This window comes from Microtus pennsylvanicus, chromosome 3 (genome assembly GCF_037038515.1).
Source record: "Microtus pennsylvanicus isolate mMicPen1 chromosome 3, mMicPen1.hap1, whole genome shotgun sequence".
In the NCBI taxonomy this organism is placed as follows: Eukaryota; Metazoa; Chordata; class Mammalia; order Rodentia; family Cricetidae; genus Microtus; species Microtus pennsylvanicus.
In genome coordinates, this window is record NC_134581.1 from 75,590,187 (window position 1) to 75,614,091 (window position 23,905).

The 23,905-nt window shown below is 52.0% G+C and overlaps 1 protein-coding gene across 2 annotated transcripts; it reads right to left on the reverse strand.

Moving 5' to 3' along the window:
- Positions 1-15,466: 15,466 nt before the first annotated feature.
- Fxyd2 (FXYD domain containing ion transport regulator 2) lies at positions 15,467-23,164 on the reverse strand. Of its 2 annotated transcripts, none has more exons than XM_075966092.1 (6): positions 23,043-23,164; positions 17,574-17,612; positions 17,353-17,427; positions 16,135-16,171; positions 15,954-15,984; positions 15,467-15,704 (listed from the first exon to the last, which is right to left on the reverse strand). In XM_075966092.1, exons 1-5 carry the CDS (start codon positions 23,059-23,061, stop codon positions 15,960-15,962), a joined length of 195 nt encoding a protein of 64 aa, XP_075822207.1. In that variant the 5' UTR covers positions 23,062-23,164; the 3' UTR covers positions 15,467-15,704; positions 15,954-15,959. The 2 variants fall into 2 exon arrangements, with proteins under 2 accessions (XP_075822207.1, XP_075822206.1); XM_075966091.1 differs by lacking the exon at positions 23,043-23,164 and adding an exon at positions 20,397-20,557.
- Positions 23,165-23,905: the final 741 nt, after the last annotated feature.

Genomic DNA, 23,905 nt, shown 5'->3' on the forward strand with positions numbered 1-23,905 from the left:
TGACAGCCTGGCTCAAATGTGCTCAGAAGTCCCCTTTCCTTCCCCATTGTTTGGGGGTTTCCCCACAGTGACAGAACCCTAAGGGGGAAACCAAGAGGAGATCCAGACAGTTTGTCCCAAACCCGGTGGGAACCTCCACACCCACACGTAAGTCTATGCACAACAGTGTGAGTACAAACACAGTCGCCCAGGCAAACAGTCATATGTACAGGTAAACATAAACCCTTAATGACAGGCCCACCTGTGCTTAACTGAGATTTGAATGCAGTCCAAAACTTCACATTGGCACTTCTGCATGGGCTTGAAATGCATGGGATGCGTTTCTTACAGGGACACCACTTAGCAACAATGAATTGCCCATGTGTTCTTGCACTGGAACGCTGAACAAAAAAAAAATTTTTTTAAGACCACTGTCAGCTGAAGCAGCTTCATGGAGTCACAGGGAGATTGGGAGGGGAGCCCTTTCCAATTCAGGTTAATCATGGATATTTAGGGGGTATTATTTTGCCATGTTGTATTAAGAACAAGATCATCACGAGAAACAAGAGGTGTTTTCATTGTTTAACGTAGACAATGAACTTATGTATTTTGTTTACTTTTCTAGAAAAAAATAAAGCCATGTAATTATTTCAACAAAGCCTTCATATGTGCTCAGACATTCTCTGGCAGTTTCGGCATAAATATGGCTTTCATAGAAGGAATCAATACTAAACCAGGTCGGTCTTAAAAACTTAACACTTGGGGTTATGTAGCTAATTTGAGATTGACCTCCGTGTTGCTTACTCATCGATCCGAAGAGGGGGAAGCAAGGATTTCCCTGCCTCCTTCCTGTTTGTGATAGATTTGAACACCCTGCACAGAATCTTGGTCTAGGATCTCACGGCATCAGTGTCACCATCCATCTGTGTGACACTGAGCAAGCCCCTTAGTCCTGCTGGACCCCTGTTTCTTCACCGACAGTGAGAGGTTTGAACACAAAGACAGAGTGAACACACACGTGCAAGAACCTTGGATGATCTACCCCACACAATGTGTGTGTGTGTGTGCCTGCAAAATATGCATTCTTTCTAATGCAGAAAACCAGGCAGAATTATAAATGTTTAATGACTGATAGTCAGAAATAAACAATACATAAAACAAATACTAAGATTTCTACCTTTACACTTTTAAATTTTTATTTGCTTTATTATGGGGAGACACGCGGGTGTCAGCGGCAGCTTTCAGGAGGTGGCTCTCTCCTCCCACCACAGGTCCCAGAGACTCAAACTCGGTTGTCTAAGCTTGCACAGCAGGCATCTCACCCACTGCCATCTTTCAGAGGCAGGATAAACCACCATGGTTCATAGATTGTGATGCCTACAGAAAACATAGTGTGTGTCACTAAATGATCCCAGTCCAGTGCCCAGAGGAAAGGCAGCCCATGACCTTCTCCACATGTCCTAACAGCATCTGGACTTGTCCATCTATTCTGGCCTCACTGAGCAAAGACCCAGAAATGCCAAGCTCCTCCTCATAGGTGAAACCTCCAGGGCTTGTCTTGTTCAGGTTCCTGCCTCAACAGTGACCCCAGCTAGAGCCTAGGGCTATTGAGGTCCCCAGGAAGGCTGGAGTCTCCCCAGCTGTGGCCTCTCTTCTACTGTGTTCTCTCAGCTCACAGCTCTGAAGCAGGCTGGAAAGGAGGCTTTAGGAAGTCTAAATGCAAGCTCGTGTTCAGAATTCTCTCTAGAAGAGAGACGGGGCTGGGGTGGAAGGTACACAGACAGCGACTAACAGCAATATCCCAAACAAATGAAAAACAGAACCTCAGTCTGCGTGGCTTCCCAGGTTGTCCTACGAGTCTCTGATCTACTCTTCAACCAATTTTACGTAACTTTTCTATACAAAACAAACAACCCCTCTGAACCTTCTGGGTGTGGTGGCACACACCTTTAATCCCAGCACAAGGGAAACAGATCTCTGTGAGTTCAAGGCCAGCCTAATCTACACAATGAGTTCCAGGACAGCCAAGACTACATAGAAAGACCCTGTCTCAAAAAAACAGACAACAACAATAACCCCTGGCCCTCCACCGTGTTATCAGACCCTTCACGGAGGGCTAGTCCAATAAGTACAGTCCTCACTCCTCATCAAATAAACTTTGTAACAGCTGGAGGACACTACAGAACACCAAGACCAACCAAAATGAAACATTGTGGAGCCCAGACTGTGCTGAGAGATCCACAGCACAACCCCTGGATGGAAACAGTCACAGAAAACGGGGCAGAAAGATTATAGAGTCAAAGGAGCAGGCGTTTGCTGTGAGACTGTGTCTCTTAGGAAGGTCAGAAACTACACCCATAGTAGTTCATGGCGGCCTAAACATGAGCTGAACATGGACAGCAACAACAGACAAATTAACACGGGCAGAGGCAAGGCCTCAGCCCCACACAAAGAGCGACAGACACCTAAGGAATGATGGGAGGGAGAGCAGTGATCTCCCAGAGAAAGGCACACGGATTGGGTATCCAATATCCAAAGATCAGTCCTAAAAACACACGTTTACAAGTAGCGTTATATATGTAACATACAGAATAAACAGGTTGTACTCATGGGTTTAAGAATGTACCTGTGTTTATAAAACAATAACTAATGACAATAGGGCTGTGAATTAGAAAGATCAAGAAGGGGTCTGTGAGAGACTTTAGAGTAGGGAAAGGGAAGGGAGAAATGATGTGATTATATTATAATCTCAAAAATAAAAGAATTTTAAAAAAACAAGTCCGAGCCCTCTATGCCTCTCGCACCTCTCTCTCCTCCAGCCCCCAGACCCCTTCCTCCAATTACCGTGCACTGCCCTCTGTGAGGCTGACAGGCACTCTGGCATGGCACAGCAATCTCTCTTGGCTGGGGCTGTCATAGACAGAGTGGCCTACGGCAAGACGCTGAGTCCTTTATTGTGAATCGAGGTTCTTTCTGCACTATCTCTTGCCGACACTGGGTGCCCAGCCCTCCCGGCTTTACCTAGAGGCCCCCTCCTGGAGCTTCCCGGAATGCTGTGACTGAATGACGGGCATGGCTGTCTCACAAGGTGCCAGGCACCTTCCTATATCCCCACATGTCACAGCCCCACAGGTGTGGCCTTCTTCTTGAGTCTGAGCCCTAAGTTTGGCAGTTCTCTTGTTGGCTCGCTGGTTCCTCAAGGTAAACTCTTGGCAGGATGCTGGCATCTACAGACATACTGACCTCAAAGCCAAAGAAGTTTTGCCAGAGGCATGCTCAGTCTGCGTCTCTGCCATCTTCCTGATTGTCATTGTGGGGAGCTTTTTGGGGTTCCAAGGGCTGTGTGTCTTCTCAGATCTTCACAAAATAGGACCAGAGGCCAGGCATGGTGGTGTATGCCTTTAGTCCCAGCACTTGGGAGGCAGAGGTAGGTGGATATCCTGAGTTCGAGGCCAGTCTGATCTACATAGTGAGTTCCAGGGCAGACAGGAAGACATAGAAAAGCCTTGTCTCAAAAAGGGTGGGGGGAGGCTGAAAGGGCCAGAACTGCTTTTGCTCATTGTACAAAATGCAGCCACTATGCTCAGAGGGGGTGTGGCATGCCCAGAGCCAGGTTTGCTATGGGGCCCGACATAGCTCAAGTTTGGGATCCTCCAAGGCTGAAGAGTGTTTCTAAGCCCAGAGCTATGGGACAGTGGGTGGGGATGACCCAGCTGATCTGCAGCCTCCACCACTGCTCCTCTCTTACTCTCTAGCATCCCCGGGGGGGGGGGGGTCTGTGATCACTGGGTATCTGACTCATGTCCAGCTGAGACATATTTGTGTAGTCCACAGGCAACTCACGCCTCTATCCATTCTTACAGCCCCAGAACAGCTCACTCGGCTTTGCTTTTCTACAAGGTCTCGCTATGGGACCCGGGCTAAACTTGAACTCAATCCTCCTGAGTGCTGAGATTACAGAAGAGCCCCACCATGCCAGGCTTGCCCACTTTGTGACCCCAAACTGCAGGGCTACGACTTAAATCCCACATGTCTGTGGACTTTGCTGCCTGAGGGAGGGAGAGGCAGGGATGGAGAGGCGGGGAGGGAGAGGCAGGGAGGCAGGAGAGGCAAGGGAGATCAGGTGTAAAATAGTTGGAGCCAGCAGCTGGTCTGTGTAAGCTTGGAAGCACAAAGAACATTTCAAAGAAGAAGAGTGGTGGAGGCTTGTCAGCCTAAGGGAAACATGTGACTGTCCAGCCTTTGTGACGGTTGTACATTCTTTCTCACAATGTCAGTCTGACTTTTGTGTGTGTTTCTATGTATGTATGAGATCTGTACATGTCCATGGATGTGCACATGCTGACACGGGGTGCCTTGCTCAGCCGCTGTCCACCTTACATTTTGAGACAGCATCTCTCGTTGAACCGGGAGCTCACAGATTCAGCTAACCTGCCTGGACAGCAAGCCCCAGGGCTCCTCTCGCTTCTGCCTCACCAGCCCTGGGACTGCAGGTGTGTGTAGCACCTAGCTTTTACGTAGGTGCTGAGAGACCCACACTAAGGCTCTCCTGCTTGCACTGCAAGCACATCGCCAGCTCAGCCATCTCCCCAGCCCCATCGTCATTTTTGCCGTTCTAAATTAGCAATCACATTTTATCTATTTTTAAACATTTTTAAAATAAATTTATTTATTTATTTTACATCCTGGCCGAAGTTTCCCCTCCCTCCTCTCCTCCTAGTTTCCCCATCCTCCCCTCTGTTCCCACTCCCCAATCCACTCCTCCTTTTTTTCAGTTTAGGAAAGGGCGGGTCTCCCATGAGTATCAGCAAAGCATGGCATATCAAGTTGCAGTAAGACTAAGCCCCGCCCCATGTATTAAGCCCGGGCAAGGCCGCCCAGTATGAGGAGTAGAGTCCTAAAAGCCAGTGAAGGAGTAGGAGACAGGCCCTGCTCCCTCTGTTAGGAGTCCCACAGGAGAACCACACTACACAACTGTAACATATATGCAGAGGGCCTAGGTCAGACCCATGCAGGCTCCCTAGTTGTTGGTTCAGACTCTGTGAGCCCCTGTGAGCTCAGGTTAGTTGATTCTGTGTTTATTTGTGGTGTCCCCCTACAAACCTTTCTTCTTCTCTTCTGCAGGATGTCTCTAAACACTTTTAAGGGATTTATTTTATGTGTACGGGTGTTTTACCTGCTGGTATGTCTGTGCACCACATGTGTGAAGAGCTTGCCGAAGACAGAAGAGGGTGTTGGATACCTTGGAATTGGGGTTACAAATGACCGTTAGCTGCCGTGTGGGTGCTGGGAATCCAAACCAGTCCCCTGGACAAGCAGCTGGTGCACTTAACCCCCGAGCCGTCTCTCTAGCACCTCGCCTACCCTTAAATCTGTAACTCTTGTTGCTGCCTTAAGATTCAGGCTCTAGAAATCCTGATCCATTCCAGGTGGCCCAGAGCTGGGCAGGTGCAGTTTTCCTGGATTTGGACGGAGGGCTCTCCCATGTCTGCGGTCCGCGTGTGAGTGACATGTCCGTGCAGTGCTGTGCATACCTAAGACTGCCACCTCCTTGGGAAGAGATCTTCACCCACAGTGAAGAAGACAGATGTTAAGGCAGCGCCCGTGGTCATGACCTTGGCTTGGATGATTGAGTTCTTTGCTAGGAAGTCTGCCTGCTTCTCCGCAGACTTGACCTGTTAATGCTCATGCTGGAGAGTCTCCAGACACAGGCACCTAGTGCCACCCGAATGTCCTCCAGCCCCTCTTGCTGCTGTGACAAGCTGTCAGTGTTGAGGACGGAGCCACTTCTCAGAACCAGAGTCACTAGAAGACATTAGCTCCTCCAGCCACCTGGAACAGGAACCGGGAGTGGGAGAAATCCCTCCTGTCAGGGGACCAGGGTGGCTGACGGTGAGCAGAGGCTCTGTCGAGTGGCTGTGGGATGCACAGGCTGCTCGGGGCTCCCCTCACCTGGCCCTGTCTCTCCCCTGGGCTCTCTTAGGCCTCCACACAGGTCCTTTATCAGTCTCAGGTTCAAGGGCTCCCTCCCCGCCCTGAAGTGCAGCCTAACTTATCACCTATGCACACATTCTGGTTCCTTGAACCTCATCTGCCTGGCCTTTCTGGAGTGCATGCTCTGTGCCTACTCTCTCCCAGATGACGACTTTCCACATGGTGGAGATGAGCCTCCAGGACCCCAAGTGTTCTTTTTACTAAGCTACATTTCCAGTCTCTATTCCATTTTAACATGACCAGTAAACCCTTCACTGTGCGTTTCCCTTTCTGCCCACCCCATCCCCCACTCTACAGCACAGGGTGGCCTAGAACTTGAGATGCCCCCACCTCAATGGGCATCATTTGGAGTGTTCACCACCATGCCTGGGTAACACTTCCTTTTAAACAGAACAGACCCAATGCTGTAGATGAGGTCTGAGCAGGCAAGTACAGGAACTGCCATCCCCTGAGGGAACCCACCAGTCTGACTGCTACTCTGGGTCCTTCAGGTTTGGTGAAGCCTGGCCCCATAGCCCTGTGGATCCTTGGGAAAGAGGATTAATAATAATTAGATGTATTATTTACTGACCATTGGGAGCTGGGATCAGTGGCTCCACTTACATACACTGGGGACACTGGGGACAATGAGGTAGGGGGCAGAATGCAGCGGTGAGAAGAAAGAGTGCCAACCTCAGGCCACTGTGGCACCGAATGCCACAGCCTTAGCAAAGCTGACTCCATTTTGAACTGCCTCAACTGACAATGTGAGAAGAAGACAGATGTTAAGGTGTGGCATTTCTCGAGTGTTTCATCAGAAGGCCACAGATGACAGACAGAATCAACTTATGGTCAATGGGTTTGGAAACCCCTGGGACAGGTGCAGGTAAATGGGATTCTCCCGAGAGCCTGCAGCAGCCAGAGGGGTGCTGAGACTTCGCGTGGCGTGCGGGCACAGCGCGAGGCATCCTGGCTTCCTTTGCCACAAAATCCTGTTCTTTCACAGTGTGCACCCCACCCGTGACTCCCAAAGAAGCTGCCCCTAGGGCTTCTACATGTATTTGTTTGTTTATTTCATTGTTGTGCTTATGACTGAACTCAGGGCTTTGAGGATGCTGGGAAAGCAATTGACTACCGAGCTACATTCCCAGCCCCATTTATTCATTTTTTTTTTTTAGCTGTTTTAAACATGGTCACCCATTCCCCACACCCTAAAGGTACTGATAAATCTCTGGGTGACCCAACTCAGAACCTCTGTCCTCACACATACCCTGCATGGGGGAGAACGGCTGTGAAGAAACACAGAATGGCCCCCAAGGCTCACAGACAACAGGGCAGAGCAGGGGTACTTAGAGGACCTTGTTCTGTAAGCAGGTTAAACCAGGCTCAGTGGATTAAAATGACAGTGGGCTGTTGGGCAACACTGCAAATCACCACAGGGCAGAAATAAGTCTCTGCTTTAAAACAATTACACACACACACACACACACACACACACACACACACACACACACAATTTTGCAGTGCCCACAGAGGCCAGAAGAGGGCGAACGTTGAATTCTCCTTGGGTTTGTTGTGAACTGCCATATAAGTGCCTGGAACTGAACCAGGATCTCTGGAAGAGCAACCAGTACTCTTAACTACTGAGTCATCTCTCCAAACTCCTCATCCCACCTTTTTTAGGGTCACTGTGGCCCAGGTTGGCCTCAAACTTTCTAAGTAGCTAAGGATGACCTTGAACTCTTTCTTGATGCTCCTACCTCTACTCTCTCACTATAACTGCAGAGGTGTCTGCTGGTCAGCAGGGCTGTATCTACGATGACGGGGCTGTCACTTTGTCTCTTATGTCACTCGTGGGGCTGCCTCTTTCTCTAGCACAGTCTACTCAGCCCCTCACACTCCAGGGGGACATTTCCTAAGTGTTTGCTGAATGAATCTGGGATGGTGTGGTTGGGATAGATGACTTTTCAAATCTCAGTGAGCGCTGAGGTTTATGAAAACTAAGAGAGAGAGCCGCATAAATTCAGAGAAAGGGACAGCCAGCAAGAGCAGAGAGAGGACTTGAGCTGGGCTTGGGGGACCGAAAAGCCCAGGTTTGGGGTAGTGTTGGCGAAATGGATGTGGTCAGTGTCTGTAGCTGAGACAATCGCACATTGGCCATGTGGCATCTTAAGGATGTCTTCAGCCACACTTAGTTAGCGCCCTGTAGCTAAGCAGAATCAATCATTTGTTGGCACCAGCTGTGCCCTTTGGCAAATTTCAGCCAGAGCCATGGGCAGTTGCTCATCACGATGACCGTAACAGGCCCGGGTGGCAGCCAAGTGCCACACACAGGTCCTCAGGACATTGCATTGTTTTCTCACACAGTCCTAGAAGGCCAGTTTCTTGCTTACCATTCCCATTGGGCAGACCACAAGGCTGAGGTTCAGAGAAACTTAGTTAATGTATCCTCACACAGATGGCGACCTCCGTGGTGACCTCCGTATGGTCACACGTGGTGGTGGCAGTGTTTGCTGTTACCTTTCCAAAGCAGAGTTGACATAGAATTTCAAACATACACGAGCAGGGAGAGCGGTCTATCGGGCCACCTGGCCCGTTTCCCAGCAGCACCTGCCATTCACTTGAGGTCAGTCTGACTTCACAGGTTACCCCACAGCTCCTCCTCATCACCTTGGATTTTTACGTTTTTATTCTATTTGTTATTGTGTGTGCACAAACACCATGATGCACACACGTGAGGTCAGAGAACCATTTCAAGGCAGCTCTTCTCCCTTACTTTTCTCTGTTGAGCCACCTCCCTGCACGCTTGGCATTGTGTTGAATCATATAGAATTGCATTAAAGGACATCAGTCGACTTTGCAGTCTCATGGTAAAGTACCCTGAGCCAGGGACACCCCGGTCCTGCCCCTCTTCCACCCATGTTTCAAGTTAGCCACTCTTTCAAACACCTCAGTATTCAGGCAAAGGTGTGAGTTGTGGGGTAGTCTGTCCTAAAGCCCTGTCCCAATGTGTGGCTTCTCTGAGGCACCTATGTGTCTGTACCTGGAGCCTCGTCCCTCAGCCTGGTTTCTCTGGAGACAGAGACAACTGGATGTGTTGGGGCTTTGGCTGAGAGTACAACTGTAAACCAGGTTTGTCTTGAACTCACACTCTGGTCGTGCATTTACACCTTGTTAGTTCCTGCTTTGGGGTAGAAGAAGGGTAGGAGGAGGGGCAGTCTCTGCTTGGGCGGGAAGGACTCCCTCCTCTTTCCAATCTAAGAGCAAGAAGTACAGAAAAGACAGACGAGGAGTAAGCTTTCTCAATAGTTTGGCCAGATAAGGATACAGTACCTATTATGGCCAGTAGGTGTCGCCTGAAGAGCACCATAATCATAGGCAGCATGGAGCGGTTATGGTGAGCTTTTTGGGTACAGCTAAATCAGGGCTTCTGACCCCTGCTTATATGACCACACACACACACACACACACACACACACACACACACATTCACACATGCACACTCATGTGCACGAATTGAGAGAGAGACAGAGAAGAGAGATATCCCCAAGGCTGCTGGTTTTCTACATCTTTTACGTGTTTAGATGTAGGCAGCTTCTCAAGGGTCTTGGGCTGGCATTTGCCCTGAGGATGCTCTGTGTGTTTCTGGTCAGCATTTTTATAGACAATCTCCACACTAGTGTGTCCAAAGGCCCAATACAGTGCCCGGAACATGCCGCCTATTCAAATCTCCGATTAAAACACAAAGTCCACAGACCAGGGTTGAGCTTGCCTTGAGCCTCAGCTAATTCCCCTTCTGCTTGGTAGCACGCTATGGCTTGGTCATAGATGAGGAAACTGAGGCACAGAGATGAAGAAGGATTTCCCTGGTGCTGTCCAGATGATGGCTGAGCTCTGCTCCACCTATTTTTCCCACCTTGTCCCATCTTTGTCCCTGCAGGATCTGAGAGGAGGAAAACAGTGAGTCTAGACGACAATCAGGTTTCTAGATCTGCTCAGATCAGGGTGGTGACGCCGGGAGCCTATGCAAACAGTGGCATCCGGGTTTTACCTCATTCAGTGAAGGGCGGAGTGGGCAGGTTAAACTGTGGTGTATACCCACCTTGAAGGGATGATCGTCAGGGGAAGAGGGCAGAGTGTATTTCCAACTCCGCTTGTTCCTTCTAGAGGTTTGGTCTCCAAGGAGGACTCTGCTCTCCCGCTCAGTATGGCTGCAGTCCTCAGTGAAGCTTGGGACAGAGAAGCTGGTTATGTGGCGCCCCCTAGTGTCCAATGACAGGATGACAGCGTTTCAGGCTGTGCTGAAATCTCTACCATCTCAAAGTCTCACAGTAAAGACTGCAACCTGGGGCGGTTTTGATTCCAGCGGAGGCAGGCAGAACTCTGTGGTTCAAGGCCAGCCTGAGTTAGTTCCAGGACAGGCTCCAAAGCTACAGAGAAAACCCTGTCTTGAAAAAAAACAAAACAACAACAACAAAAAAGACTGCAACCTGCCCAGCCCCATCCCAGCTTGGGTCCATGACAACCCCTGAGACTCCAGTCTGGGCCCTTTATTCTCCAATATGTGGGTCAAGCTCTAAGGATGGGGTTCCTAGTTGTAATTTGCTTGCCGTTGTTGTGATGAAACATTGGGGAGGCCTCCCAGTGGACCCACTCCCAGTAAACTGGACCCTCCTATATCAATCACTAATCAAGAAAATGCCCCATGGATGCTCCTACAGGCCAATCTGCGTGTAGGCTAATTCACGAGAGCCCACTTAGAGAAGTATCAAGAATTTGTTAGGATACAAAACACAGATACACAACAACCACCGTGGTCTTCCATTCTGCCCTGGGGTGAATGGAACCAACAGTCTGATCTCCGTCCACCACACAGGAGAACAAGCGACCTCCCCTGCCCTTCTTTTTAAGAGGTCACTTTGGCAGACAAGAAGCAAGCCAGATAGCCCAAGGTCATGGGCAAGGCGAACACCCGAACAGAGGCAGTTTATCAATTGAAGGTCCCTCTTCCCAGATAACTCTAACTTGTGTCAAGTTGACAGAAAAACTAACCAGCACACTCCCTGAGGCACATGGACCTGTCTACCATGGCGTTTCCAGCGTTGCTAGGGTGACAGCAACCCTAACACTCTGGGCCACACGTCCTCCTTAGGTCAACTAACAAGTCACCGAGAGCAGTGACGACACCTTGGAGATCCAGACACGGTGTTTAGTTTAAATAGACAGCAAGGGGAACAGGTAGCTGTGCAGTCCAGGTCAGCGTGTGGTCTAGCCTGGCCCTGAACCATCACTGTCTCTAGTTCCTCCCGCAGGCTGTTCCGATGAGTACTCAGAACTGGGAGATCCTTCCCAGGAAACAAGTTCCCCTCTGGCTGGCACCACAGTCCCAGTCTTTCTTCTCCCAGCATGAGATTTCCGGGGAAATTCCAGTTCTTCGGTTGAGCCATTGTTTCCACAGCTGATGAAGGGGGATAGAATATTCACTGCTGCTCAGCCCCCTGCATTAGACCAGGCTAGCCTCTGCCCAGGCTCTCTCTGCTGATGGGTTTCTCTACCTCTCCCCAGATCCAACACGACTAGAATCACACCCACCCCCATTTGTCATGTAAAAGGAAAGCAAGCAATCCAGAGACTTTTCTCCACATCCGCTCAGTTCTCAGGATAACAGGACCTCAGACCCCTTTTCCTCTGGTCAAGGGAAGAAACCCAGAGCCCCCAGGTGAGGGAGCAGAGGGCCGAAGGAGGGACGATATCCCACATGTGACCACCACACCTGCCCCTCAGTTTGTACGGGACTGGAAGGGGTATGGGTGTTGTGGTCTATCCCTGGTTTCTGTTTATCTTCCAGGTGGGCTCATAGGGCACTGTCTCTTTGCCATCTTTGGACATGGTGCTCTGAGAAGAAGACGCTGGACAGAACCTTCCCAAATCACTGATGGAAAGGTTCCCGGAAAGCCAGTGGCCTTGAGTGTTAGCTTGGAGATAATGCCCATCCCATAGACAGCAGCCCAGGGTTCCAGGGAGTTTTGCTGGTTCTCAAGACTCAGAGGATGAAACGAAGGGTGCCACAGGGATGGATCTCAAAGGCCCCCCACTTCAGTGAGCCTACTAAACTCAGACCCCACCCTGAACAACCCTCCTCACAGGGCACACTGGGTGGGGTGGGGGGGTGTCACTCCTCATTCACTGTCGTCCTCTGAGGAGCCAGTGCGGTGACTCAGCAAACATTCACACACTCGGTCTTCTCCTGGATCTGGAATGGGCACTAGGGAGCATAAAGGAACCCACCGGTGTTATTCCCACCCTGGAGTGAGTAGCGAACAGCCTGGGACGCAGAGTGAAGGAATGTTCAGATCCCAAAAGATACGTCATTGGAGCCTCTGGAAGGGCCCCAGAACAGCTGAGGCCCATTTTGCACCCCTTACTCCTGCTGTATCTCCTGGTGGCTGTCTGAGGGTTCAAAGCTTCTCCTGAGTAACTTTATTAACTTCCTAGTGAATGTTTGGTTTGCAGACAGGAGAACTGAAATGTTATTCATCACAGAGCAGGGACGCCAAGCTCCAGGCGGTCTGTGTAAATGCCCGCTCGGTTACTGATTGACAGGCCTTTCTGGGGGAGCAAACACAGAGAGAATGGGCCACGCTCCTGGAGAGGGTCAAGCTAGCTCATGCTCTGTGTCTCTAGGTGTCTTGTGCCAGCCTCCTTCACTTACCCAGCCGGTGTGACATGTGGCTGTGTATCCAGCTGTGTATTAAGAACAGCCAACTTCCCCTTCTGAGTCAGCACCCCTGGACTTTTAGACCACAAGCCAGAATTGTTGTCTCCCCAAAGCCAAATCTGGAGACAGACAAGGACCTTTCCAAGGTCACACAGCAGGCTCAGGGAGGTGGCTAGGAAGGCCAGTTTCAGTTTCCAGAGTGTGGTTTGCAGCCTGCAGGGCCTCAACAGCTGTTCTGGGTCACCAGCTGCTGCCTGGCTGGGAACTCCCCATCCTCCTCCATCACCCTTCTGCCTGGCCCACCTGGCCGTTCCTCCCAGCACCACCAAAGCTTCTTCCAGGAAGCAGCAGCGAGAAGTTCTCAAAACAGGAAACCGGGTCTTGAGATGTAAATGCCGGCAATGGCACTGTGAAATTATGGGAGGGTGGGACCCAGGGTCCCATTGCGCAGCCCAGCAGGCTTGGAGAAAGAAACTTGCCAAATGGGGCCTGAGTGGTGCTGGCCCCTGGGCCTCCCAGATGTGAGGCCCATGACAACTGGGGAGCCTCCACCCTAACCCATGCCCTGTTGCCATCTCCCTTGTCCCTCCAGTGTCTGCCTGAAACCCTAGGCAGTAAAGTTCCAGATTGGAACAGTAGAGGTGAACGGCCATGGCATTCACCAACTGGGTTGCAGGTATGAAGTCTCTCGGTGAGGGTTGGGTTACCACCACCCAACTGCAGTTCCGAGCGTGACCACTTGGGGTGCACCTCTGCAGGGAGGTGATTCACTGCCCAGTGGCGCGCTCCATTCCCGACCAAGGTTTTGAGGGAGAGGCGACTCATCCTCCCTTTGCCATAGGACCCACCTCTGTTCAAGGAGCCCCTCATTTTGGTGTGGGTAGGGTCAACAGAGCTACTCGAAGCTAGTCTGTTGGGGCACCCTCTTTGTTACTGAACCGAGAGAGCCCAGAACTGCTGGGGTGTGGCGGAGGTGATCCCCAAATCTCCCAAAGGTTTTAGAAAACCTGGAGGCCCGTGCGAAGAGTCCTCACACTTTAGATGAACCAGCGTCGGTCCTGGCTTCTGATAGGGAAGCTAAGTCCAGACAGGACAGGGCCCCATCCAAACCACCCTTCCCAAGATGGGCAAGTTGCCCTTACCCTAGGTGTCCCATACTTAAGTGTTAGTGAGTTTGGAAAGGGGCATCTGGAGATGGGAATAGATATAACTCAAGCTGTGCGGTCTGAGGCTTCGTGGAAAAGCGTCCAGAGTTTTCCCAGGAAATCAGGCGCAGGCCAGCGACTCAGAAATCGCAATTTTAGGTGACTCTGAGTAAGTCGTGTGCTCCCTCTGGTGGTAGGAGGAGAAATTACACCCTAAGGCAGCTAGGGTGTAAGCTATGTTTTGGCGAGGCAAGAGCCACTTTCAAGACTCGGTTTGCATTCAGTAATTTAGTACCGTTCTGCTGTGTGGAAAGCCTTTCAGTGGACTCTCTCTCTCAGTGTGTGGAGTTCCTGGAGTGCAAAGGGAGACGTCCTGGTCCAGGAGCAGGTCACAGAATCAGAATGTCCCCTGGAGCTGTGGTCCTCAGCCCTGGGTTGGCTCACTGAGCATCAGCCTGGGTGAAGGTGGCACCACAGACCTTGAATACCATTTCCTGTCTACCTTGGCCCTGAATCCCAAAACCTTGAAGAGCTTGCTTGGCTCCTCCCCATCCCACCCCTGGCCAGACCTACTCCAGCTCTGCTCAGTCCTCCCACCTCTAGAGGGAGCTCAAGCATAGCGGACCCTAGTTCTGCCTGAGGGTGTGAGGACACAGTTTGTCAGTGGCCTGATACTGAGGCTAGAAACCAGACTTTACCTAGCTGGCTACTGGCCTCAACTGGAGCCTGACCTTCCACCTCAGGCTTCTCTATCTCTTAGCTCTCATAGCAAAAGGCAGGCAGGGTGTCTGTCACCTTGTCTAGACAAGTCACTGCCTCTTGGGGGGGGGGGGAGGATGTGATGTTCACTGTCCCCTTCTTTACAATGGAATGGTCTCAAAGGTCTGTCCACCCCTGAGGGTGGGTGGGTAGGTGGGCTTCAGAGCCTAGGGGCAGTGGGTTAGTGCAGAAGGCTTAAGTATTGAGTGAAATGACCTGTGCACCCTGACTGTGTGGTCCAGCAAACACAGCCTGTTCCTTTCAAATACTGTCACCCAGGGTTCTGCTCGGATACACTGAGATGCAGATAAGGAAGCCAGTCACCAGATGGTGCCAGCATCCTGCCAGCCCTCCAGTCTCCTTGGAGATTTCATGAGAATGGAGGGAGGGGGAGTTGGACCCCTTTGTAGGTCTCTGCTCAGATGGACGGGGCAGGAGGAAGCAAGTAACAGTGAACTCACTCTCATTGCTCACTCCTGGCCCAGGGATGAAGCAAGCCAACACCCAAATAGACAGGTAGGAGTGGGTCCAGCTCGAGTCCCTTGGGCCCCACCCACTCAAGGAGGGCGGCTTGGCAGATGTGCTGGGGGCATGCACCGAAGCCCAGCATCAGGCCTTTCAGACTCACCCACCCTGGACAGCAGCACACTTTAGGAAAACCTATGAACATAGCCACAGGCAAGCTACCTCTTAGGTGGTCAAGAGCACCCAAGAAGCAAGTTCCCCATGGGAGCACCCAGGCTTCAACAGCATCCAGCAGGACCCAACAGACCCAGTCACCTTGAGCTTGACACCTTCAGGCCATGCAGAAGTCAAGCAGAGGTCTCTGTCCCCAGCTGTTCAGGGGCGAATGATGAAGGGCCCATAGATGATCATACCAGGCCTACTTTCATTGGCAGGTACTTGCCAGAATGATTCATTGAAAACCAGTGAGACGGGGCTGCACATATACCCCAACTTGGAACAGGAAGTGGGGTGTGAGAGGAGCTGGGGAGGGGAGTGGATGACCATGAGGGGGTCATAGCGAGCCCGGCACATCCTTCAGCCTCTGCAGGCTGTGTCGGGACAGTGGAGTACAGCGGAGAAGATGGGCATCCTTAGCGCCCATGCACTGGTGGGCACTGGTGGCTCTGGAAAGACAAAGGCAGGGTTTGAGCTGGGAGAGAGGTCTCTGGGGCTGGCAGCTTTGTCCCTGTCCCTCTCACTATTCCCAGCAACTCCTCTGCAGCATCCCTAATCCACACATCCCACTTCAGACACTCAGCCCTCACTTTAACATTCAGGGGACAGCCCACCCGACCCCCTCATGTCTCTCTGATTACTGCCTCTCATTCATACTTACTCTCTACGCAAACCCTCACCACCTGAAGGGGACATACCTGTTGTCACAGCTCATCTTCATTGACCTGCCTGGGACGGGGAAGAGTAAAGAAAGGATGAAGGGAGACGGAGGGGAAACCGCAATCCCCCCAGATTGTGAGTCCCCGCCTCCTGGTTAGGGAATACTTCCTGCTCTCCTCTTGCCCCACCCACCTTGTTAGTTCCCCCGACAGCACTCACCTGTGCCTCTTATTGCCCCCACAGCGGAATCTTTTGCCTTGAAAAGAGATGGTAAAGTTTGTTGTCGTTTTCCAAGGAGGCCCTGGAAGACTCAGTTCTGCTAGGCTTGCCCCCTCCGGCATCATCACAGTGTGGGGCTTGGAGTCTGTTTATATAGAGCTGGCCCACCAAGCAATGAGTCAATGAACAACCGCTCACTGCACCAGAACTGCGATGGACTGTGAACATGTTTGGAAGTGGCAGCTGGGACCAGAGTTCATGATGCCACCAGCACAATATCGGGCACAACAGGGCAGCTGCTCGGTACACGCTTGGGGGAGAACAGGCCAAATCCAAAGTTCAAATCCCTGCCTAGGCTCCTAACTTCCAAGAAATGCACGCCCCCTAAGACAGATCCAGGAGCCCAGCTTTCAGGTGGAGTGGCAGGAGCCATAGTGTGGGGTCACTCCAGAACACAGAAGCCTGTTTGTTTCACCAAAGGTCTCCCTGATTGCCATTCTGGTATTTTTCTTTTGGTTGCAACAATAGAAAACAACCAGCATTTACTAAGCACTTGCTTTTGTGCCGGCCAAGGCTGAAGACATATACAGGACATTTGTCTCTCCCTAGAGCCCTCCACGCCTACCTCGGACCCTCTTATTATAACTCGCTCCCCCCTATAGCTGTCTTAGGATGCTAGCTCCAATCTTACAAGACGGATGGGATTTCCCCCATTTAACAGGGAGAAAATGGAGCTTCTCCCATCCTCAGAGTTAGGATAAGTCAGTGGTAAATCCCAGGGCCTGGATTCCAGCACTGCTGGTTTCCAGCAATATGGGGAAGGGTGAACATCAGATACACCTGGGGAGGGGAGCTGCCACAAGTCTCTCCCCATGAGCCTCATTGTCCATCTCAAACGCTGACAGTGGGGGTAGGGGTACCGTCCCTCAGTGTGCTGAGATTACCTAATGGCTAGGGTGGCTAGGGTGTGGCCACCCCAGAAGCTGCCCAGATGGGGTTTGGGTCGGCCCTGCCTGCTCCCTTGACCTCCTCTGCCCAAGGGTTGCCCAGTCAGACTCCCCCCTCAGTTTTCCCTCCCAAGGCCACTAGGGAGCACCCTGAAGGAGGCGGGAGCCTGCTGTCCCCTGCATTCCTCCTCCGGCTGGAGTGTGGGTTGGAGGCCGATGCCCTCCTTACTGTATGACTTAGGAAATGCACCGATCACCAGTCTCCACTTACTGAGGAGGATGAGGAGCCCCACGACGAAGGCCAGGCCCGCAAAGATCAGGCCCCCTTTGCGGACAGTCTCGTAGTCTTGAAAGAGAGGAGACATGGGCAGTGGTGTGAGCTCGGCCTCTACCAGACCTCCCAAGTCCACCCACCAGCAGCCCCATACTCTTGAGAGCAGATAGCAGGGATGGGAATCAGCTGATGGGGTAAGCAGGGGAGGACTGGCTTACCATAGTGGAATGGATCCTCTGCCCCCTTGGCGCTGCCACCTGAGGAGAGAGTTGGGGGGCGGGATGAATAAGACATCACAACCCCGAGGCAGTGGAAACGCTGGAATTCTCAAGTGATCCCTAAGTGCCCAGGTGGGCAAAAGAAAACCGGGTAAGAGTGGCCTGAACATCCACCCTAAGGCTGCTTCACACAGGCATCCTAGAATCAGAGGCAGGGCATCTGTTGTAGAGATCTGTGTGGGCTGGAGGCGCACAGTCCCAGCAGGGTGTGGTTCTCCCCAGCTCCCTGCTCTGTATCACGAGGACAGGCCAAAGAGCTGGGTTCCCAGGAGGCCCCTAAGTGGCCTCTGCTGATAGAATCCCACTTCCTCAAGGAGGAGCAATATCTGTGAATGGAATGAGTGAGAAAAACAGAGTCTCTGTGATCAGCCAACAGGAGGAAGGAACCATGAGTCCACAGCTGGGGTAAGGACCCTGGAAATGGAGGGCAGAACAGGGACTTGAATGTATGTCATTATCCTCAGGGCAAACTTAACAAGAGTGAGGCATATACACTCAGTGTCTGCATTATCGACCCCAATGAACAGACCATTGGCTCAGACCCCCTGTGGGGTGCTATTGTTATTTCTCTCATCCACAAGGGACGGAAGCCTAGAGAGGGTCAGTGAGCCACACAGCAAGTAAGTGTGGAGCTGGGATTTGAACCCAGGCTAAGGGTCACTGTGAGTCTAAATGCTAGGTTTCCCCACAAGTGACAGATAGGAAGACTTGTCCACAGGCTGCGTAGCCCTGGCCCTGCCTCCCGTGGCCCCCTTCATTCTGGTTGAGGCGAATATTCTGCTGTCCGCCCCCTGAGCTCAGAGCTTTCACCCTGGGATAGCAGGAGGGACACTGCAGTCACCTCCCCCATACCAGACGCACTCTGCTGCCCTGCGGTGGACCCTCTTGGCCCTAGGGGGCTGAGGCCCTTGCCAAAGGAATGAACAAGTTAGCAGTTCCCAGGCAACTTTGAACTGTGTCCCTGTTGTGGTCACAGATAAGGCCTGGTGAGTCCAGCTGTTTCCAGTGGCCGGGGACGGGGCGGGGGGGGGGGACAGTCAGTGCCTCACAGGTCTTGGGTATGGGTTGTTCAGAAAGGCCAGAATCTAAGGAGAAGCCTTAGGGACCCAGGCTCTGCTTCCATGCACAAAGTCTCCCCAGCTTCAGTGATAGTCAAGGTCACGGGGTGGGGGTTGCTAGTAGTCAGATCAGAGCTAGGACTCCCCTTTCAGAACCATTTGATGAGCTCCTCCCCCACCAGTGCTCTAGGCCAGAACCCTCAAGATATGAGTCAGTAGGGGTCCTATGGATCCCAAAACCCAGGGCTTTTCCTGTGACCCTAAGCCAGTTGGGGAAGGCCGGCCAGAAGGGCTGCTCTTCCCACTCCAACCCTGGCAATCACTGCCCACTGTGTGATCTTAGTTTTCTATCCAATACTAGAAAGTCACACTGGGCAGGGTGTGAGAGGCTGAGACAGGAGAATTATAGTGAATTTTAGGTTATTCTGGACTATACAGTGAGTTCCAGGCCAACCTGAGTTACAGAATAAGATTCTGTCTCAAAAACAAAGTCACACACATACACATGCAACTCACGCACACATGTACACACATATGCACACTGACACACTCACATATACGTGCACAGCACACACATACACATGTACACACACACTCACATACATGTGTACACACACACTCACATACGCATGCACACACATACGCACACTGATACACTCACATATACGTGCACAGCACACACATACACATGTACACACACACACATACATGTGTACAAGCACATGCACTTGCACACTCATATACACGTGCACACTCACACACACTTCTGCTATTCTGCTTCTTTTCTGTGGGGGTGGAGAAGTTAGGGTCTTTTCCCAAATGTTAATTTTCTTAGAGAGCCACCAGCTGGAAACCCGGAGGTAAGGGAGCAGGAAAAGGAGTGGGGGTTCAGCTGCTCACCGAAGGCATTCCCAAAGGGAAAAGGGGTTCAGCTGCCCACCGAAGGCAGTCCCAGAGGGAAGGGGGTTCAGCTGCCCACCGAAGGCAGTCCCAAAGGGAAAAGGGGTTCAGCTGCCCACCGAAGGCAGTCCCAGAGGGAAGGGGGTTCAGCTGCCCACCGAAGGCAGTCCCAAAGGGAAAAGGGGTTCAGCTGCCCACCGAAGGCAGTCCCAGAGGGAAGGGGGTTCAGCTTCCCACCGAAGGCAGTCCCAAAGGGAAAGGGGGTTCAGCTTCCCACCGAAGGCAGTCCCAGAGGGCAGGGGGTTCAGCTGCCCATCGAAGGCAGTCCCAGAGGGAAGGGGGGTTCATCTGCCCACCAAAGGCAATCCCAGAGGGAAAGGGGGTTCATCTGCCCACCAAAGGCAGTCCCAGAGGGAAAGGGGGTTCAGCTGCCCACCAAAGGCAGTCCCAGAGGGAAAGGGGGTTCAGCTGCCTACCAAAGGCAGTCCCAGAGGGAAGGGGGTTCAGCTGCCCACCAAAGGCAGTTCCAGCAGGAAAAGGGGTTCAGCTTCCCATCGAAGGCAGTCCCAGAGGGAAAAGGGGTTCAGCTTCCCACCGAAGGCAGTCCCAGAGGGAAAAGGGGTTCCGCTGCCCACCGAAGGCAGTCCCAGAGGGAAAAGGGGTTCAGTTGCCCACTGAAGGCAGTCCCAGAGGGAAAAGGGGTTCAGCTGCCCACTGGAGGCAGTTCCAGAGGGAAAAGGGGTTCAGCTGCCCACTGAAGGCAGTCCCAGGCAGGCCTGCCAACCTCGCCAGGCACTACACTCACCATCACCAGTCGACAGCCCTGTCATTTTTCCAACCACCAGGGCTTCTCCAAAGTCTTCCTGAAGCCTCTACTTTGGGGATAGTGTCTGCCGTGGGGTGGCCAGGACAGAGGTGGGGGACATTAAATATTAACAGTGTCAGGTAATATTTACCCTGGTCACAAGAAAAGCTGAGTATGCTCAGAGGGGCTCCCGCTGAGCCAGGCAAGGTGGAGGTGTTGGGAGGGGGAGACAGAGGCAGGGAGGGGCTGGCTGCCATCTCCAGCCCCTCCCAAAGGAAATTTCCAGAGAGCAGGGCCCGGATGGGCAGCAGCAGTATTCTTCCATCAGCTGGCGAAGCTGAAGCCGCAGCGGGGCTGAGGAAGTGGAAGGTTCAGGGTGTGCTCACTGTGAATGGCACATGGGGGGGGGTACTTTGTCAAGTTGGGGACCTGGAGTCCCTTAGTCCTCAGAGTTTCCTGCCAGTTCCTGTGAGTAGCACCATGACAGCTAACATCTCATGGGGCTCTCATGTTTCCCTGAGGGATTCCTAAAGAGCCTGTCCTGCCTCCCCTCTCACCAAAGCCCGACCTTGGGTCCATGGCAGAGTGAACTACTATTGCACTGCGCTCTCTGACAGCCAGTCCTGGCTTCTCTCATTTATTCCAATCCTGGCGCCACTCACACCTCAGTCTGAAACGCTTTCGGTCATCCCTGACTAATGTCTTATCCTAATGCCCGGCACTCCCTCGCGTGGCTGTCCACCATGCACTTAAGGCTCTTTCAGGGCCCGGCCCAGTCTTGTTCTTACGGCTTAGGAAACATTTTCTATCTGGCTTCTCCCTTTTCTCCATGAGTGTCTGAAACACAGAGAAGTTAGGGGCCTTTCCGGAGGTCACACAGCTAGTGAGAGTTGAAGAGAAGGATTGCTGCTGGTTCAGATTCAGGGCACAGATTCTTTGCCTGTACTTACCAGGTTGTCCCCCACTTTATTGTAAGTGTCCCCTTGGCAACAATGGTGTGGGTTTTCTGTGAGTACTATACGGTTGTCTATGGGTTCTACACAGTAGAAGGGGCCTTCAACTGGCTAATTAATGTCCATCACAGGCAAATGATAGATAGATAGATACAAAAATGGTAGATGCATAAATAGCCAATAAGACATACATATATACGTACATACTTATGTGCATGCATGCAGGCTACATAGGTGATAGATGATAGATTGACGGAGAGATGACAGCTAGGTGTATAAAAGATGGGTGGATAGATAGATGATAGATAGATAGATAGATAGATAGATAGATAGATAGATAGATAGATAGACAGACAGACAGACGGAGAGACAGACAAACAGATATCTACTTCCCTGGTACAATTCAGTCCTCCTGATGGGAAGGGCTCCATCTGTGCATCCCCCTCAACCAATGCCAGGGCAATTTGCTGGGCATTTGACCTTTGCCAACGAGTTTACCTCCCCACGCCTCTGTCTCTTCATCTACGCAGTGGGCAGGGCACAGCACTCAGGGAAGTGTGTGGAGTCTGAGACAGGATATCAGAATATAGCCTAGGTCAGTGGGTACCACTGTTCCTGCGTTGCTTGAAAAGTGACGGACATTAGCCTTTCGTTTAATGGTACCCTCGGAAAGCCAGTCACTCTCTGCTAAGTGGGTGAGAGGAGAGAGCAGGCACCCTGGCTTTGGAGCGCTCATGCAGCTCTCGCGAGCTTTCAGAGCCCAGTGACACGCATACAGGAAAGCAGACAGCAGCCTGCCCTGTGAGGGCCTGGACCCACATGCTGGCTGTCAGCACACACAATCCCCATCTAAATTTCTGCTATCTCCATCTGACAGATGAAGAAACTAAAGCTGAACACTGGCTTCTCCAACCATGCCTAGAGAGGCTTAGTGCCATAGCCTCCAGAGACCAGAAAAAACAGATCAAGGAGAGGTGAGGCCCAAAAAAACAGAAAGGGGAGAGCCAGAACTGGAGTGCCGGCTGGGTCCCAAGACAGCTGGTGAATCTGGGGGACACTCTTCACCCAATGCAGCAGCACCCACACCTCTTATATTACCTTGGGGACTATCTTTGTAAACCACTATGAGTTGTCTCTGGAGTAAGAGATGAAAAATAGGTAGAAAGATACATGATAGACAGAAAGAAAGAAGAATAGATTGATAGGGGGATGGGCAGGCAGGCATGCAGGTAGACAGGTAGGCAAAGCCACGGGAAAGCAGGTTGACAACTACTTTCTATTCCAGGCACTGGGAAAGTAACCCCTCCGTGGCCACATGATTCAGTAAGGAAGAACAAGACTAGCAAGCATCATCCTGTTTTACTAGGATGCAGACATAACCTGCTAGGGAGCAGGCAGTTAGAAAGTACGGGGACTAAGATGTGACTCAGTCATCTGAAGCCAGATGGATGGACACACAGCTGGATGAGGAGGCTGCCGATTCGACTTCCCCAGCCTCTGGCTCAGAGGTGCCCTGCACATCACAGCAAGCCCGGGACGCGGGGTTGAGGTGTCCTTATTTAGGGCAGCCTGTCTTTTCTATTTCTCTTCTCCCACAATTATGAGGAGCCAGTAGATACATTTGAAAGTGATTAGTGGTCCCCTGAATCCAAGTTGGAGAGGGCAAGGATGGGGACAGGCTTGGAAGACTCACCCAGGTACCACCTGTCCATGGCAGGAGCTGCTGGAAGTGTCTGAGGCACACAGGAGCCAGGGAGTGCCTGTCCTTGCCTGGGGGCCTGAGTGGGAAGAGTGACACTCTCTTTGTGCCGGATGACTGAGCTGGGACAGGAAGAATAAGGCAGAGGAGGGGCTGATGGGGGAACTGTTACCCTGCACCTGCCTGCCTGGGCTGGTTGGAGCAAGGGACCCACGTGAGGGTAGAGGAAGAATCTCCGGACTTCACTGGTCTGAGTATCCCAAAAGAAGGGGATACTCAGAGCAACAAAGTAAACTGCAGCTTCCTCCCTTCCCCCACAGTGAACGTGCTGCTGCAGGGTTCCTCGAAGGGCACTAGCCAGGACACAAGCTGACAGGACCAGAGTGTCGTCTCTCTCCTCCCCTCCCCTCTTGGGTTTCAGGTCCACACCTGAAGGAGACACTCAGAGGCAGGTGTGAGTCCCTAAGTCTTCACTCAGGAGATTTTATCCTCCCAGCCAGTGGGCCCCACCCTGATGCCTCTTGCACCCACCCCCAGCCCGTTCTGAAACCCGGAGCCCCCTGAGAGCAGGCAGGAAGCTGCTCCAGGTGCAGTGGGACTTTATGCAGGAAGCTGTTCCAGGTGCACGGGCCAGAGATGGGCAGTGGCTGGGGCCACAGCTGGTTTAAGGGTGCTCCCATGGTGGCCTGCCCTTCCTCCACACCTATACTTCCACACTTAGTCCTGGTGACACGTCCCAATTGTGATGCACCTGTGGGGTCTCAGCAAGAGTTCCAGCATACAATGATGTCCTCTGAGGAGGACTGGACTTTCTGTCAGGGGAACAGCTGAAAGGCAGACTGTCTTCTAGCCTCCAG